Genomic DNA, 17,522 nt, shown 5'->3' with positions numbered 1-17,522 from the left:
ATCTTTAAGATAGCTAGGTAAGACAACCACATACTGTATGACAATCATAGTAAGTAGTTTTCCTCGGTAAAGTCGTTATCAGCAAAGACAATGCTAGTAGGAAAAGAAATTAGATTTTTTTTTAAATAAAATACATTTACAGTAGCAGGTATACTAACCAGGCATGTATTTGCAGGACACCTCAAGGTACTTGAACAGACATCAGCAAGACTTCTCAGTAGTCCTTGATGAAGTCAGGGCTAAGATACCTCAGGTAAACGTACATTTGCGCTCAGTTTGAGACTGTATCCTTTTTTTTAAAGCATTGAAGTCATGCCCAGCCCAGGCCCCATGGATTCAATACCAACCAAGTATGTACGCACACAGGAGTTTTCCCCAGTGGGGTTTGAAAGGGACATTGTGTTTCAAGGTCAAATTCCTAAACCCACTATACCCCACTCTGTTTCCATTCACTGGGCTGGGAGGTAGTTAGTCTCCCCAGCTATGCGTCACTGTGTCCAGCTCTCTGCTTACAGTTGTTCTGTCTGTCTCTGTCTGCCATTCCATCTGTTGTTCTGTCTGTCAGGAGTCGCTGAAGGGCTCCGTTAGCGGTGCTATGAGGGCAGGACTGCGTTCATACACTGACGTGTGTGACGCTGTGTTTGCGGTGGAGATTGGCCTGCGGTTCCTGGGGAAGACTAGCGGAGTGCCCCAAGCCCCACTCTTGTCCTACCTGACTGAGTCGCTCAAGATGGGCCCACAGATCTCTAGCAGTGTAGCCAAGGTAGAGTATCTCTTAACTCCAGCAATGTCTCCACCTAATGCCCAGAGATGCAGTAATTTATGTTTATACCTTGTATCTATTTTTGTCCGGGTAGATTATGCATGTGCTCTCCTCATGACTCTCATTCCTAAGGCACAAATATACTACTATATGTAAATTATTTGTTATAGAGAGACCACTCTATTACAGAGGTCCCCCTGCTTTGGCCCTTTTGACTGTACCCCTCTCACATATCTCTGTCCCAGGTCCTTGGAGAGAGCAGACTGGAACACAGCACATTCACCTGGCAGCTCCTTACCTGCTGGAAGTCTGAGCTGATGCTGAGCAGAGGACAGGTGAGTTAACATATACCATACCTGTATCTCCACAGGTGAGTTAACCTCTTGCATCTAGACGTTCCGCTAGCGGCACCCCGTTCCGCCAGCGGAACCCCTAGCCAACAGCCAATGGGATCGCATGGCGCGAAATACAAAAACAACTAAAATACCACAATTCAGTTTTCTCAAACATATGACTATTTTACACCATTTGAAAGATAAACCTCTCCTGAATCCAACCACGTTGTCCGATTTCAAAAAGGCTTTACAGCAAAAGCAAAACATTAGATTATGGTAGGATACAACCACAGCAAAAAACAAAAACACAGCCATTTTCTTAGCAAGGACAGTCATTTTCAAAGCAAGGTTAGCCGTCCAAAAGCACAAAACCAGCTAAAATTATGCACTAACCTTTTACGATCTTCATCAGATGACACTCCTAGGACATTGTTAGACAATACATGCATTTTTTGTTCCATCAAGTTCATATTTATATCCCAAAAAACTATTTTACATTGGCGCGTGACGTTCAGAAAATGTATTCACCCCCAAATTTCCGATGAATTTACAAAAATACTCATCAGAAACGTTGACAAAATACATAACAATTATTTTAAGAATTATAGATACAGTACTCTTTTATGCACCCGCGGTGTCAGATTTCAAAATAACTTTACGTACAAAGCACAATGTTCAATATTCTGAGTACTGAACACCATGCTATTCAGTTAGCCGTCCAGCCTCGGCATCCCCAAAACGCTGAAATATGTTAAAAATATTATCTTACCTTTGCTGATCTTTGGCTGAATGCACTCGGAAGGTCTCCCACTTCCACAAGAAATGTTCATTTGTTCGATAAAGTCCATAATTTATGTCGAAATAAATCCGTTTTGATGGTGCGTCCAGATCCCCATTTCAAAATGTATCTATCCACCGTCGACGAAAAGTTATAAAGTTCCCTCAGTGTTTGTAGAAACATGTCAAACCATGTTCACAATCAATCTTTAGGGTGTTATAATCGTAGAATTGCGATAATATTCCAACCGGACAATAGCACATTCATTACAAAAGAAAAAAAGAAATGGCTAATCCTTCATGAGTGCGCGTGAGGTAAGGCAATGACCCCAGCCAGAACACTTACTCTTCCGGGTATTATTCAATCAAATTGTATTCTAGAAGCCTCAAACGAGGTTCTAATGACTGTTGACATCTAGTGGAAGCCTTAGGAAGTGCAATATGACATCACAGACACTGTAGTTTAGATAGAAAATCATTTGAAATGACTAGAACTCTCTGAGGTCCAACTTCCTGGTTGGATTTTTCTCAGGTTTTTGCCTGCCGTATGAGTTCTGTTATACTCACAGACATCATTCAAACAGTTTTAGAAACGTCAACGTGTTTTCTATCCAAATCTACTAATACTATGCATATTCTAGTTCCTGGGCCCGAGTAGTAGGCCGTTTAATTTGGGTACGTTTTTCATCCGGCCGTGAAAATACTGCCCCCTATAGTGAAGAGGTTAACATATAGCCCATACCTGTATCTCCACGGTGAGTTAACATATAGCCTATACCTGTATCTCCACGGGTGAGTTAACATATAGCCCATACCTGTATCTCCACGGGTGAGTTAACATATAGCCCATACCTGTATCTCCACAGGTGAGTTAACATATAGCCCATACCTGTATCTCCACGGGTGAGTTAACATAGAGCCCATACCTCTATCTCCACAGGTGAGTTAACATATGCAGTACACATCAAATTGACCAGCATCGATTTTTCAGTGTTACATTTCTAGTATTGATTCAGGAGTTCTGTAAGAGTGAAATTAACACTCAGTGGTGTAAAATAACCCCCAGTGTTGGTATTAACAACCAGAGTTATTGTTTTACACTGTGGAGAGTAAAACAGTCAGGCAGTTAGTTAGATATACCAGTTCTAATCATAACAATAAATGAGATTAAATTATCCTACTGATCTTTTCATATCAATGAATCTGTGGATAGACCGAGCCCAAATCACTTTTAAAGACCAAACCAACAATACAAATTCTGTCAGTGAAGAGAAACTCCCCCTCTGTGACCACATTTAGTAGTTTGTCAACCCTTTCACCCAACTGACCCTTGACCTCTGTTAACCACCACTGGTTGACCTCAGGTACCACATGCAGACGGTCAGCCTCCATCTGAGCTGTAAATCCAGGCAATGTGTGACATTGGAAATGGCAGGCGTTGAATCAAAAACAAATGTTGATAAAACAAATTTTTTATCTGTTTATTATAATAATACATGGGATTTATATACCGCTTTTCTAAGACTCACGTATGCTTGTTTGAATCTCAGCTGGTACTCCTTGTAGGTACTGTAGCTTAATTCATGTGCATTTAATTTTTCATTAGTTTGCTTTTCTTATTTAAAACCTCTCTAGGGGAGGTGGGACGAAATCGTCCCACACTATTCAACAGCCAGTGAAAAATCAGAGCGCCAAATTTAAAACCACAAAATGTCATAATTCAAAGTTCTCAAACATAGGACTATTTTACACCAATTTATAGATACACTTCTCCTGAATCGAACCACGTTGTCCGATTTCCAAAAGGCTTTACAGCGAAAGCAAAACATTAGATTATGTTAGGAGAGTACATAGACACAAATAATCACACAGACATTTTCCAAGCAAGCATATGTCACATAAACCCAAACCACAGCTAAATGCAGCACTAACCTTTGATGATCTTCATCAGATGACACTCCTAGGAAATTATGTTATACAATACATGCATGTTTTGTTCAATCAAGTTCATATTTATATCAAAAACCAGCATTTTACATTAGCATGTGATGTTCAGAACTACCATACCCACCGAAAACTTCCGGTGAATTTACTAAATTACTCATGATAAACGTTGACAAAATACATAACAATTATTTTAAGAATTACAGATACAGAACTCCTTTATGCAATCGCTATGTCCGATTTTAAAATAGCTTTTCGGCGAAAGCACATTTTGCAATATTCTGAGTACATAGCTCGGCCATCACGGCTAGCTATTTTGACATCCGCCAACTTCGGGGTCACCTAAACTCAGAATTACTATTAGAAAAATTGGATTACCTTTGCTGTTCTTCGTCAGAATGCACTCCCAGGACTTCTACTTCAACAACAAATGTTGTTTTGGTTCCAAATAAACCATAGTTATATCCAAATACCTCTGTTTTGTTTGTGCGTTCAGGTCACTATCCGAAGGGTAACGCGCGAGCGCATTTCATGACAAAAAAAATCCAAATATTCCATTACCGTACTTAGAAGCATCTCAAACGCTGTTTAAAATCTATTTTTATGCTATTTTTCTCTTAAAATAGCGATAATATTCCAACCGGGCAACGTTGTATTCATTCAAAGACTGAAAGAAAAAAATGGAGAAGTCTCGTGAACGCGCATCTCCAGTCTCACTGTCCCCAGGCTGACCACTTACAAACTCTGCTCCTATACTTTGCCCAGAGACAGCAGACACCCCATTCCACTTTCTGGTGGCTTTAGAGAGCCAATGGAAGCCTTAGAAAGTGTCACGTTACAGCACAGATGCTGTAATTTTGATAGAGATGCAACAGAAGGACAACAAATTGTCAGACAGGGCACTTCCTGCATGGAATCTTCTCAGTTTTTGGCCTGCCATTTGAGTTCTGTTATACTCACAGACACCATTCAAACAGTTTTAGAAACTTTAGAGTGTTTTCTATCCAAATCTACTAATTAAATGCATATTGTAGTTTTTGGGCAGGAGTAGTAACCAGATTAAATCGGGTACGTTTTTATCCGGCCGTGAAAATACTGCCCCCTATCCCAAAGAAGTTAACTCTGCATTGTTGAGAAAGAGCTTCTAAGTTAGCATTTCACTGTCAGGTTTACACCTGTTCTATTCGGCGTTTGTGACAAATACAATTTGATTTGATTCATAATTTGATTTAATGAAAAGCGAGTCTTGTTCTCCTCATCTGATGATGTGAGTCAGAGATTTAATCTGATCTAGGATCTGTTTTTCTATTCCTAATTATATCACTTATATCACTGTGATTTATCTTGTGCTTGCTGCATATGGATATCATGTGTTTGCAGGACCCGTTCCAGAGGCTGCCATCAGAGTTCCAGCAGAAGTTATCCGAGGAGGAGAGGAGAGAGCTGAGGGTCTTCTTCAGTGGGACAGACATTGACATACTCTCCCTGGAGCTGCATGAAATCCTCCTCCTGAAGACCAACACTCAGGCTTTTTCAGACCAGGCTTATCTACCACACTGGGAGTAAGGGCCCATTTTGTATTACATTTTTTTGCATTTTTTATGCATTATTATACAGAGTAGAGCTAGTGGGAAAGATGGTTAACACTGAGAGATGTTTGTGCTGTAGACTACCTAGGTCACAGTAGGGCTAAGGGCCGTTTTGGCTGCTTTCTGCTATTGTCGTCAACACATTGGCAATCCAGCTCTCACCCTCTTTTATGGTCATGAACAGTAACTGACAAAATAAACCTCTTATGTAATTAACACTAACTGACTAAACAAACCTCTTATGGTAGTTAACAGTAACTGACAAAACAAATCTTATATGGTCATTAATAGTAACTGACAAAACAAACAAAGACACTAACCATTTGTGACTGAATGAAGGATTGGTATGGGGGCAAATGTCGCACAAATGTGTAAAACACATTATTTACAAAGCATTTGAATTATTTGATTAGCACTGCAGTCATTAACATCATTACCCACCTTTGGACAGGACTTTGATGTTGATTATACATTTTCCTGATCTTAAAAAATATAACAACAAAGAATGTGTTCCCCTTGTATTTTCAGTGATTACAACCCTGTCCCTACCCCTGGCCACACTTTGATGTTTAGACTAGAGGAATCTGTCAATCCGTTTATACGGACACTTATTTCAATCCCAATAAAGCAGGAGCAAACACTGAGAAACACACAGAGAGAGATCCCCCTGGGACATGAGGCGGCCCTTTTGACTCCTAGGGGCCAGGAGGGGCCAGAAGGGTGTGATGCTTACCGGCGCCCATCTGTCAGTGGAAAGGGACTTAAGTGATATACACTCAGCCGGCACAGGTCACCCCTGCACCCTTACTAAACCAGCAGCTGGGGCTAGGGACTGAATAGGAATGCAGCGTGTGTTGAGGACAATGGGGTTGCAATGCTAACTGTTGCCTCCTCTCTTCCCCGCCTTCCTGGCTGTTTCTGGTGTGTGTGTGTGTCTCCACAGCATCAGGTCTACTCTAGAGAACCATCTGGATAAGAAGAGACTCCCACCCATGCCTGGGCTTGACTCCCTACCAGAGGTCATCACTCTGGACAAAGGGGCAGATATGTGGAGAATGGCTGTAGAGTTTAGAAAGAGATAAGAAGAGGATGCTGGTTTTGATGGTTATGTATTATATGTTTATTTTTACATTGTGGCCAATGAAAGTATCTTAACAGAGTTTGATTATTCAGCAAATACAAAGTATGAATCCGAACAAGGACCAATTATGTGCCCTTGAGCAAGGCACTTTAACTTAATTGCTCCTGTAAGTCGCGCTGAATAAGAGCATCTGCCAAATTACTAAAATGTCAAATGTAATTATGATTATTTCCTTCCTAATGATTAGGCTATCTCTAGTTCCTCTGCTAACTTCATATAGGCAATTATTGCCAGTCTTGTGTGTGAATATTGTCCATTATCTCTAAAGACCCTGTACTAGTTTACACCCATCCAACCTTTGCCCAGCAGTAAAAAAGGGGTTTCTAGTAGCCTAGTAGCCTGTATGTTTCTATGCATTGTTGGTCCACCAAAATAAAGATGTTCTATTACAGTGAGTAAAATTATATTGTCTATTTTACTTGTCTTCATATGTTCTACTTGAAAATATATATATAAATGAAACAAATGATCAAATGACCATAAACTGTGTTGAAACGTGCGTTGGTTAGTGCTCCCATGAATTAAAGTAAACTAAAGCTTATTTTTCGCTTTCTGATTTGTTAAATTATAATATCGTGACAACTGGGGCTGGGTAGGGGGCAGGTGGTGCGTGTCACACCCCCCTCTTGCAAAGTCAACCAAACAGTTCGTTTGGGGCACGCCCCGTTAGCCACTGCACTGCTAACCGACACCTCCACTCCACCTATCAGATCCTCTGCATTTCCAGGACGTTGTGTTTTTACCGCCAATCACAGTTCTCAGTAGGATGAGTTCTTGTGTTTTCTGGTTGCCACAGAGAAGATGTTGCGGGTTATTATTGTCACTCACTCTTTGCTTTGATGGAGCAAGTTCACGGAATATTTCTACGGAGCTGTGGTAACGAAGGACTATCGTATTTGACAGTTTGTAGCTAGTTTAGCTAGCTAGCTACTGAAGTGGATTTATTGAAGTTATTTCGCTTGATCGCTTCGTAGCCAACATGTTGCTTTTCGCTTATTATGTGTAGAAAGATGAGAGCAAGCTAACTTAAGCTAGCTAGCCAGCCAGCCAGCCTAGTGCGCCACACACAGAAGGTTAGGCTGCACATAAATACTCATTTTAGGCATCAACCACTTATTCAAACTAGCTTCTAGCAGACCCACTTGACAGGCTCTTGGCTTATAGTTAACGTTAGCTTTTGGCTTTTAGGTAGCTACTGTTAACGTGTGTTGATTTAATAAATCAGTGCCACCAAGACATACTGTAGCTATTCTCACTGAAACGTCACCATTGGCTTTGGAGTAATCTGCGATAACAACACAAGCAAGGTAAATTTGCATGGCCGACTTTTAAGATTATTTGTGGTTTTGATATTTCAATTTTTATCTTTGGTTCTCCTTATCACCTGTATTCCCCCCTCACTTGGCACAACCAACCTTGACAATGTACACTACCTATATCCTACACACTGATTCCATCGAAACATTGTAGCCAACGATATGATAGCTATCTGAAATCATCTTACTGTTCCACTAATGTTAAGCAGGACAGCAAGCTAGATAGATCTTGAGGCAAAGTGTCACATTTTGTCAATCCCAAGTGAACGACATAACCATGATGGTCCTTCTGCATTGTATCTGCCTAGGAAGAAGTCTAAAACATTGAAATATATTTAATTGGGAATGGAGTGAATGTGGTTTAGGTGTGAATTCAATTCCAAGTGTTAATGTTATCTGAGTGCTACCGTTGTGACTATGTTGCCTAGGGCAACTAACAGCTGAAGAGGAAGTGGTTGACTGCATCTGCTCCTCTTAACATGATCAAACCGCACCAATCAGTTCTTTCACAGTAGGTGTTTGTGTCCCTTTTTGAATGTCCATGTGTATCATGACTCTTCCCCTCTCCCTCTAACAGGCCTTGTCAGGATGCACACTACCCGTAGCCCATCGTCCATCCAGGCCGGAGGAACAGGGGATGCCCTGGACCTGTCTCTGTCAGGCTCCCAGCTCTCGGTGTCCCGCCGGCCCAGCTCTGCCTCTCCAGGGAAAGTCTTCTCCCGCTCTGTGTCTGTCTCTGTAGCCAGCGAGGGCAGGGGCAAACGGAACACACTGGTGAGCGAAACCAGCAAGCAGTATGCATGGATGCAAGTTAACCCTGTTTGTGACAGTTAGGCTATTACTGTGTTAATATGTTAAAGCTGTGTTAGAGCTGAGATATCATCCAAACTTCAGACCTTGTGTGGAACAAAGATACTCATGTTTGCGATATGAGTGTGTGCTGACATGACATTGTTTTAAGCAACAACAGATAACTAGGATGTCTTGTATTTAATTTACCTCTGTCGCCATTCTTGTCTGTAGGGTGATGCTGGGTTTGGCAGCTCCCGTTCTATCAAGAACCTGAGAAGGTCCAACAGTACTACACAGGTCAACCAGCAAGCCAACATCAGCCTAAGGTATCCTAGACCTTAAATATTTAGTATATGTATGGGTGACCCCTGCAAGAATTGAACCCACAACCTTAGCATTGCTAGCTAACAAACTGAGCCACACATCACAACTTTTTCCTACATTGTCTCTATACAGCCAGCCCAGTTGAACCCATATTGACATTTGTTTTAGTTTCGTTGACTCAGGTACTGTATATGTGCTGCAGCATGTATGACATTATTATTCAGTCGGAGATGCTTCACTGTCTTAAGATTTTGATTTGTCCAACAAATAATCTTAGTGTAATTATTCTGGAAAGTGATTCACTTTTGATGTGAATTGGAGTATTTAAAAGGTTTCCTTTAGGCTGTTGTTTAACATAGTTTAAGTCTGAAATAAACATGTCAGCCCATATCCTACCATATGTGTTTGTCTGGATGGAACAAGTTTTTTGTGACGATATGTGGAATTTGATTTAGCGGTTGGAAGAGCAGTATGTGTGAGTTAAGTGCAGAGTGGAGGATGGTGGCTAGAGCTCCATCGGCTTGAATGGAGGGAGGGAAGCTGGTCGGCTGACTCTTTAAGTCTCTCCTCGCTGAGCAACAGCTGGCATCCCTAACCATTCTTTAAAGGACTGTACAATGGGCATTGTGTCCTGGTGGCTGCCTGTATTATAATTGGAGACCCAGGACCCGGGGCTGTTGTAGGGGAGCAGAGGCCTAGCTAGAGCTGCTTTGTCAGGAGTTGGAGGGGGAGGGCCATGGGGTCGGGTTACCCCACAGTAAGGAACCAGAGAAAGGAGAAGTGTGTGCAGCACAGCATGCAGAGATTCTATAGTCAGGCAGCTGCTGCTAGTCCGCCACCCCCCCATCTGCACCACCCACTGCCTTCTGGGATACTGTTAGGGTACATGGCTCCTCTCCGGCCCCCATAGCTGTCATTGGGTTGCCTCTCTCCAGACAACAGCATCTTGTAAAGGGAAGCGTAGAGGAATGTGTAGCTACTTGAATCGGTGTTGTCAGATTATTATTTTTTTTCCATTGGGCCAGTTTGCCCCTTACGAATATCCACACACACACACACTCCCACACGCGTGCGCGCAGACTCCCGCGCAGACTCCCGCGCAGACCACACACACACACACTCCCACACACACTCCCATATACCCCACACACACCCCACACACACTCCCACACACACTCCCACATACACACACACACACACTCCCACACACACACACACACACTCCCACACACACACACACACACACACTCCCACACACTCCCATATACACACACACACACTCCCATATATACACACACACACACACACACACTCCCACACACACTCCCATATATACACACACACACACACACTCCCACACACACTCCCATATATACACACACACACACACTCCCACACACACTCACATATACACACACACTCCCACACACACTCCCATATACACACGCACTCCCACACACACTCCCATATACACACACACTCCCACACACACTCCCATATACACACACACACTCCCACACACACTCCCATATACACACACACACACACACACACTCCCACACACACTCCCATATACACACACACACACGCACTCCCACACACACTCCCATATATACACGCACTCCCACACACTCCCATATACACACCACACACACACACACTCCCATATACACACACACTCCCACACACACTCCCATATACACACACACACACTCCCACACACACTCCCATATCACACACACACACACACACACTCCCATATACACACACACACACACACACACTCCCACACACACTCCCATATACACACACACCACACACACACACCACACACACACCACCCCACACACTCCCATATACACACACACACACTCCCATATACACACACACACACACACACTCCCATATACACACACACACTCCCATATACACACACACACACTCCCATATACACACACACACACACCCATATACACACACTCCCACACACACACACACACTCCCATATACACACACACACACACACACACACAATCCCATATATACACACACACACACAATCCCATATATACACACACACACACAATCCCATATATACACACACACACACACACACACTCCCATATATACACACACACACACACACACACACACTCCCATATATACACACACACACTCCCATATACACACTCCCACACACACTCCCATATACACACACACACACACTCCCACACACACACACACACACACACACACACCCACTAGACACACACACTCCCATACACACACCCACACACACACACACACACACACCACTCCCATATACACACACACAACCACACACACACACACACACTCCCATATACACACACACACACACACACACACACACACACACACACACACACTCACACACACACACACACACACACACACACACACACTCCCATATACACACACACACACACACACACACACACACACACACTCCCATATACACACACAAACACCCACACTCCCATATACACACACACACTCCCATATATACACACACACACACACTCCCATATATCACACACACACACACACACACACTCCCATATACACACACACACACACACACACCACTACCCACACACACACACACACACACACACACTCCCATATACACACACACACACACACTCCCATATACACACACCACACACACTCCCATATCACACACTCCCATACACACACTCCCACACACACACTCCCACACACACACTCCCATATACACACTCCCATATACACACTCCCATATCCATATACACACTCCCATATACACACACACACACACTCCCATATATACACACACACACACACACACACCCACTCCCATATACACACTCACACACCCACTCCCATATACACACTCACACACACCCACTCCCATATACACACACACACTCCCACATACACACTCCCATATACACACACTCCCATATACACACACTCCCACACACACACTCCCACACACACTCCCATATAGACACACACACTCCCACACACACACACACACACACACACACACTCCCATATACACACACACACACACACACTCCCATATATACACACACACACACCCACTCCCATATACACACACACACACACACACACACACTCCCATATATATACACACACACACACACTCCCATATATATACACACACACACACACTCCCATATATATACACACACACACACCCATATATACACACACACACTCCCATATACACACACACACTCCCATATACACACACACACACACACACACACACACACACACACACACACACACACACACACACACACACACACACACACACACACACACCCCACTCCCATATACACACTCCACACACACACACACACACTCCCATATATACACACACACACACCCACTCCCATAGACACACACACACACACACCCACTCCCATATACACACACACACACACACACACACTCCCATATATATACACACACACACACCCATATATACACACACACACACACACACACACACACTCCCATATATACACACACACACACCCACACATACACACCCACTCCCATATATACACACACACACACACACACACACACACACACACACACACTCCCATATATACATATACACACACACACACACTCCCATATATACATATACACACACACACACACTCCCATATATACATATACACACACACACACACTCCCATATATACATATACACACACACACACACTCCCACACACACACACACACTCCCATATACACACACACACACACTCCCATATACACACACACACACACACACACTCCCATACACACACACACACACACACACACACACTCCCATATATACACACACACACACACACCCACTCCCATATACACACACACACACACACACACTCCCATATATATACACACACACACACACTCCCATATATATACACACACACACACACTCCCATATATATACACACACACACACCCATATATACACACACACACTCCCATATACACACACACCCACACACACACTCCCATATACACACTCACACACACACACACACTCCCATATATACACACACACACACCCACTCCCATAGACACACACACACACACTCCCATATATATACACACACACACTCCCATATATATATCACACACACACACCGACTCCCATATACACACGCACACCGACTCCCATATACACACACACACCGACTCCCATATACATACACACACACACACACACACACACACACACACACACACACACACACCACACCGACTCCCATATAGACACACACACACCGACTCCCATATAGACACACACACACCGACTCCCATATAGACACACACACACACACCGACTCCCATATAGACACACACACACACACCGACTCCCATATACACACACACCGACTCCCACATAGACACACACACACACCGACACCCATATAGACACACACACACCCACACACCGACTCCCATACACACACACACACACACACACACCCACACACCGACTCCCATATAGACACACACACACACACACACACACACACACACACACACACACACACACACACACACACACACACACCGACTCCCATATAGACACACACACACCGACTCCCATATAGACACACACACACTGACTCCCATATACACACACACACTGACTCCCATATACACACACACACACACACACACACACACACACCGACTCCCATATACACACACACACACACACACACACACACCGACTCCCATATACACACACACACACACACACCGACTCCCATATACACACACACACACACACACACACACACACACACACACACACACCGACTCCCATATACACACACACACACACACACACACCGACTCCCATATACACACACACACACACACACACACACACACCGACTCCCATATACACACACACACACACACACACACACACACCGACTCCCATATACATACACACACACACACACCGACTCCCATATACATACACACACACACACACACACACCGACTCCCATATACATACACACACACACACACCGACTCCCATATACATACACACACACACCGACTCCCATATACACCCACACACACACACCGACTCCCATATACACACACACACACACACCGACTCCCATATACACACACACACACACACACACACACCGACTCCCATATACACACACACACCGACTCCCATATACACACACACACCGACTCCCATATACACACACACACACACACACACCGACTCCCATATACACACACACACACACACCGACTCCCATATACACACACACACACACACACCGACTCCCATATACACACACACACACACACACACCGACTCCCATATACACACACACACACACACCGACTCCCACACACACACACACACACACACACCGACTCACACACACACACACACACACCGACACACACCGACACACACCGACACACACCGACACACACACACCGACACACACACACCGACACACACACACCGACACACACACCGACACACACACACCGACACACACACCGACACACACACACACACACACCGACACACACACACACACACACCGACTCCCATATACACACACACACACACCGACTCCCATATACACACACTCACACACACCGACTCCCATATACACACACACACACACACCGACTCCCATATCACACACACACACACACACCGACTCCACACACACACACACACACACACACACCGACTCCCACACACACACACACACACACACCGACACACACCGACACACACACACCGACACACACACACCGACACACACACACCGACACACACACCGACACACACACCGACACACACACACACACACACCGACACACACACACACACACACCGACACACACACACACACACACACACACACACACACACCGACTCACACACAGACACCGACACACACACACACACACACACCGACTCACACACACACACACCGACACACACACACACACACACACACACACCGACTCACACACACACACCGACTCACACACACACACACACACCGACTCACACACACACACACCGACACACACACACACACCGACACACACACACACACCGACTCACACACACACACACACCGACACACACACACACACCGACACACACACACACACCGACTCACACACACACACACACACACACACACACACCGACTCCCACACACACACACACACACACACACACACACACACACACACACACACACACACACCGACTCCCACACACACACACACACACACACACACACACACACACACACACCGACTCCCACACACACACACACACACACACACACACACCGACTCCCACACACACACACACACACACACACACACACCGACTCCCACACACACACACACACACACACACACACACCGACTCCCACACACACACACACACACACACACCGACTCCCACACACACACACACACACCGACTCCCACACACACCGACACACACACACCGACACACACACACCGACACACACACACACCGACACACACACACACCGACACACACACACACACCGACACACACACACACACCGACACACACACACACACACACACACCGACTCACACACACACACCGACACACACACACACACACACACACACACCGACTCACACACACACACACCGACACACACACACACACACACCGACTCACACACACACACACCGACATAAACACACACACACACACACACCGACTCACACACACACACCGACTCACACACACACACACCGACTCCCACACACACACACCGACACACACACACACACACACCGACACACACACACACACACACACACACACCGACTCCCACACACACACACACACACACACCGACTCCCACACACACACACACACACACACCGACTCCCACACACACACACACACACACCGACTCCCACACACACACACACACCGACTCCCACACACACCGACTCACACACACACACACACACACACACACACACACACACACACACACCGACTCACACACACACACACACACACGACTCCCATACACACACACACACCGACTCCCATATACACACACACACACCGACTCCCATACACACACACACACACACCACACACACACACACACCGACTCCCATATATATACACACACACACACACACACCGACTCCCATATATACACACACACACACACACACACACACCGACTCCCACACACACACACACACCGACTCCCACACACACACTCACACACACACACACTCACACACCGACTCCACACACACACACACACACACACACACACTCACACACCGACTCCCATATACACACACACACACACACCGACTCCCATATACACACACACACACACCGACTCCCATATACACACACACACACACCGACTCCCATATATCACACACACACACACACACACACACACACCGACTCCCATATACACACACACACACACACCGACTCCCATATACACACACACACACACCGACTCCCATATACACACACACACACACACACACACCACTCCCATATACACACACACACACACCGACTCCCATATACATCACACACACACACACCGACTCCCATATACACACACACACACACACACTCCCATACACACACACACACACCGACTCCCATACACACACACACACACACACACACACACACACCACACACACACACACACACACACCGACTCCCATATATACACACACACACACCCGACTCCCATATACACACACACACACACCGACTCCCATATACACACACACACACGACTCCCATATACACACACACACACACACACACACACACCGACTCCCATATATACACACACACACACCGACTCCCATATACACACACACACACACACACACACCGACTCCCATATACACACACACACACACACACACACACACACACACACACACACCGACTCCCATATACACACACACACACCGACTCCCATATACACACACACACACACACACACACACACACACACACACACACCGACTCCCATATACACACACCGACACCACACACACACACACACACCGACTCCCATATACACACACACACACACCGACTCCCATACACACACACACACACACACACACACACCGACTCCCATATATACACACACACACACCGACTCCCATATACACACACACACACACACACCGACTCCCATATACACACACACACACACACACACACACACACACACACACACACACACACCGACTCCCATATATACACACACACACACCGACTCCCATATACACACACACACCGACTCCCACACACACACACACACACACACCGACTCCCATATACACACACACACACACACACCACACACACACACACACACACACACA

At 45.3% G+C, this 17,522-nt stretch overlaps 2 protein-coding genes across 8 annotated transcripts in view; both read left to right on the top strand.

Moving 5' to 3' along the window:
* Positions 1-6,953, top strand: part of rnf213b (ring finger protein 213b) — an 83,463-nt gene extending 76,510 nt beyond the window's left edge. For all 6 annotated transcript variants that reach the window (XM_082977495.1, XM_082977490.1, XM_082977491.1 and 3 more), the window contains exons 59-63: positions 176-253; positions 566-763; positions 1,009-1,098; positions 5,200-5,381; positions 6,352-6,953. In XM_082977495.1, the coding sequence (XP_082833621.1) occupies positions 176-253; positions 566-763; positions 1,009-1,098; positions 5,200-5,381; positions 6,352-6,490 (687 nt within the window). In that variant the 3' untranslated portion in view covers positions 6,491-6,953. The remainder of the gene's footprint in view (positions 1-175; positions 254-565; positions 764-1,008; positions 1,099-5,199; positions 5,382-6,351) is intronic.
* A 357-nt stretch (positions 6,954-7,310) lies between these two features.
* cep131 (centrosomal protein 131) overlaps positions 7,311-17,522 on the top strand; it is a 52,374-nt gene continuing 42,162 nt past the window's right edge. For both annotated transcript variants that reach the window (XM_014212660.3, XM_014212657.3), the window contains exons 1-3: positions 7,311-7,856; positions 8,443-8,639; positions 8,889-8,983. In XM_014212660.3, the coding sequence (XP_014068135.1) occupies positions 8,454-8,639; positions 8,889-8,983 (281 nt within the window). In that variant the 5' untranslated portion in view covers positions 7,311-7,856; positions 8,443-8,453. The remainder of the gene's footprint in view (positions 7,857-8,442; positions 8,640-8,888; positions 8,984-17,522) is intronic.

Source organism: Salmo salar, chromosome 01 (genome assembly GCF_965601325.2).
Source record: "Salmo salar chromosome 01, fSalSal1, whole genome shotgun sequence".
In the NCBI taxonomy this organism is placed as follows: domain Eukaryota; kingdom Metazoa; phylum Chordata; class Actinopteri; order Salmoniformes; family Salmonidae; genus Salmo; species Salmo salar.
Note: the sequence above shows the minus strand (reverse complement) of the source record. Positions and strands in the feature narration are given on the sequence as shown.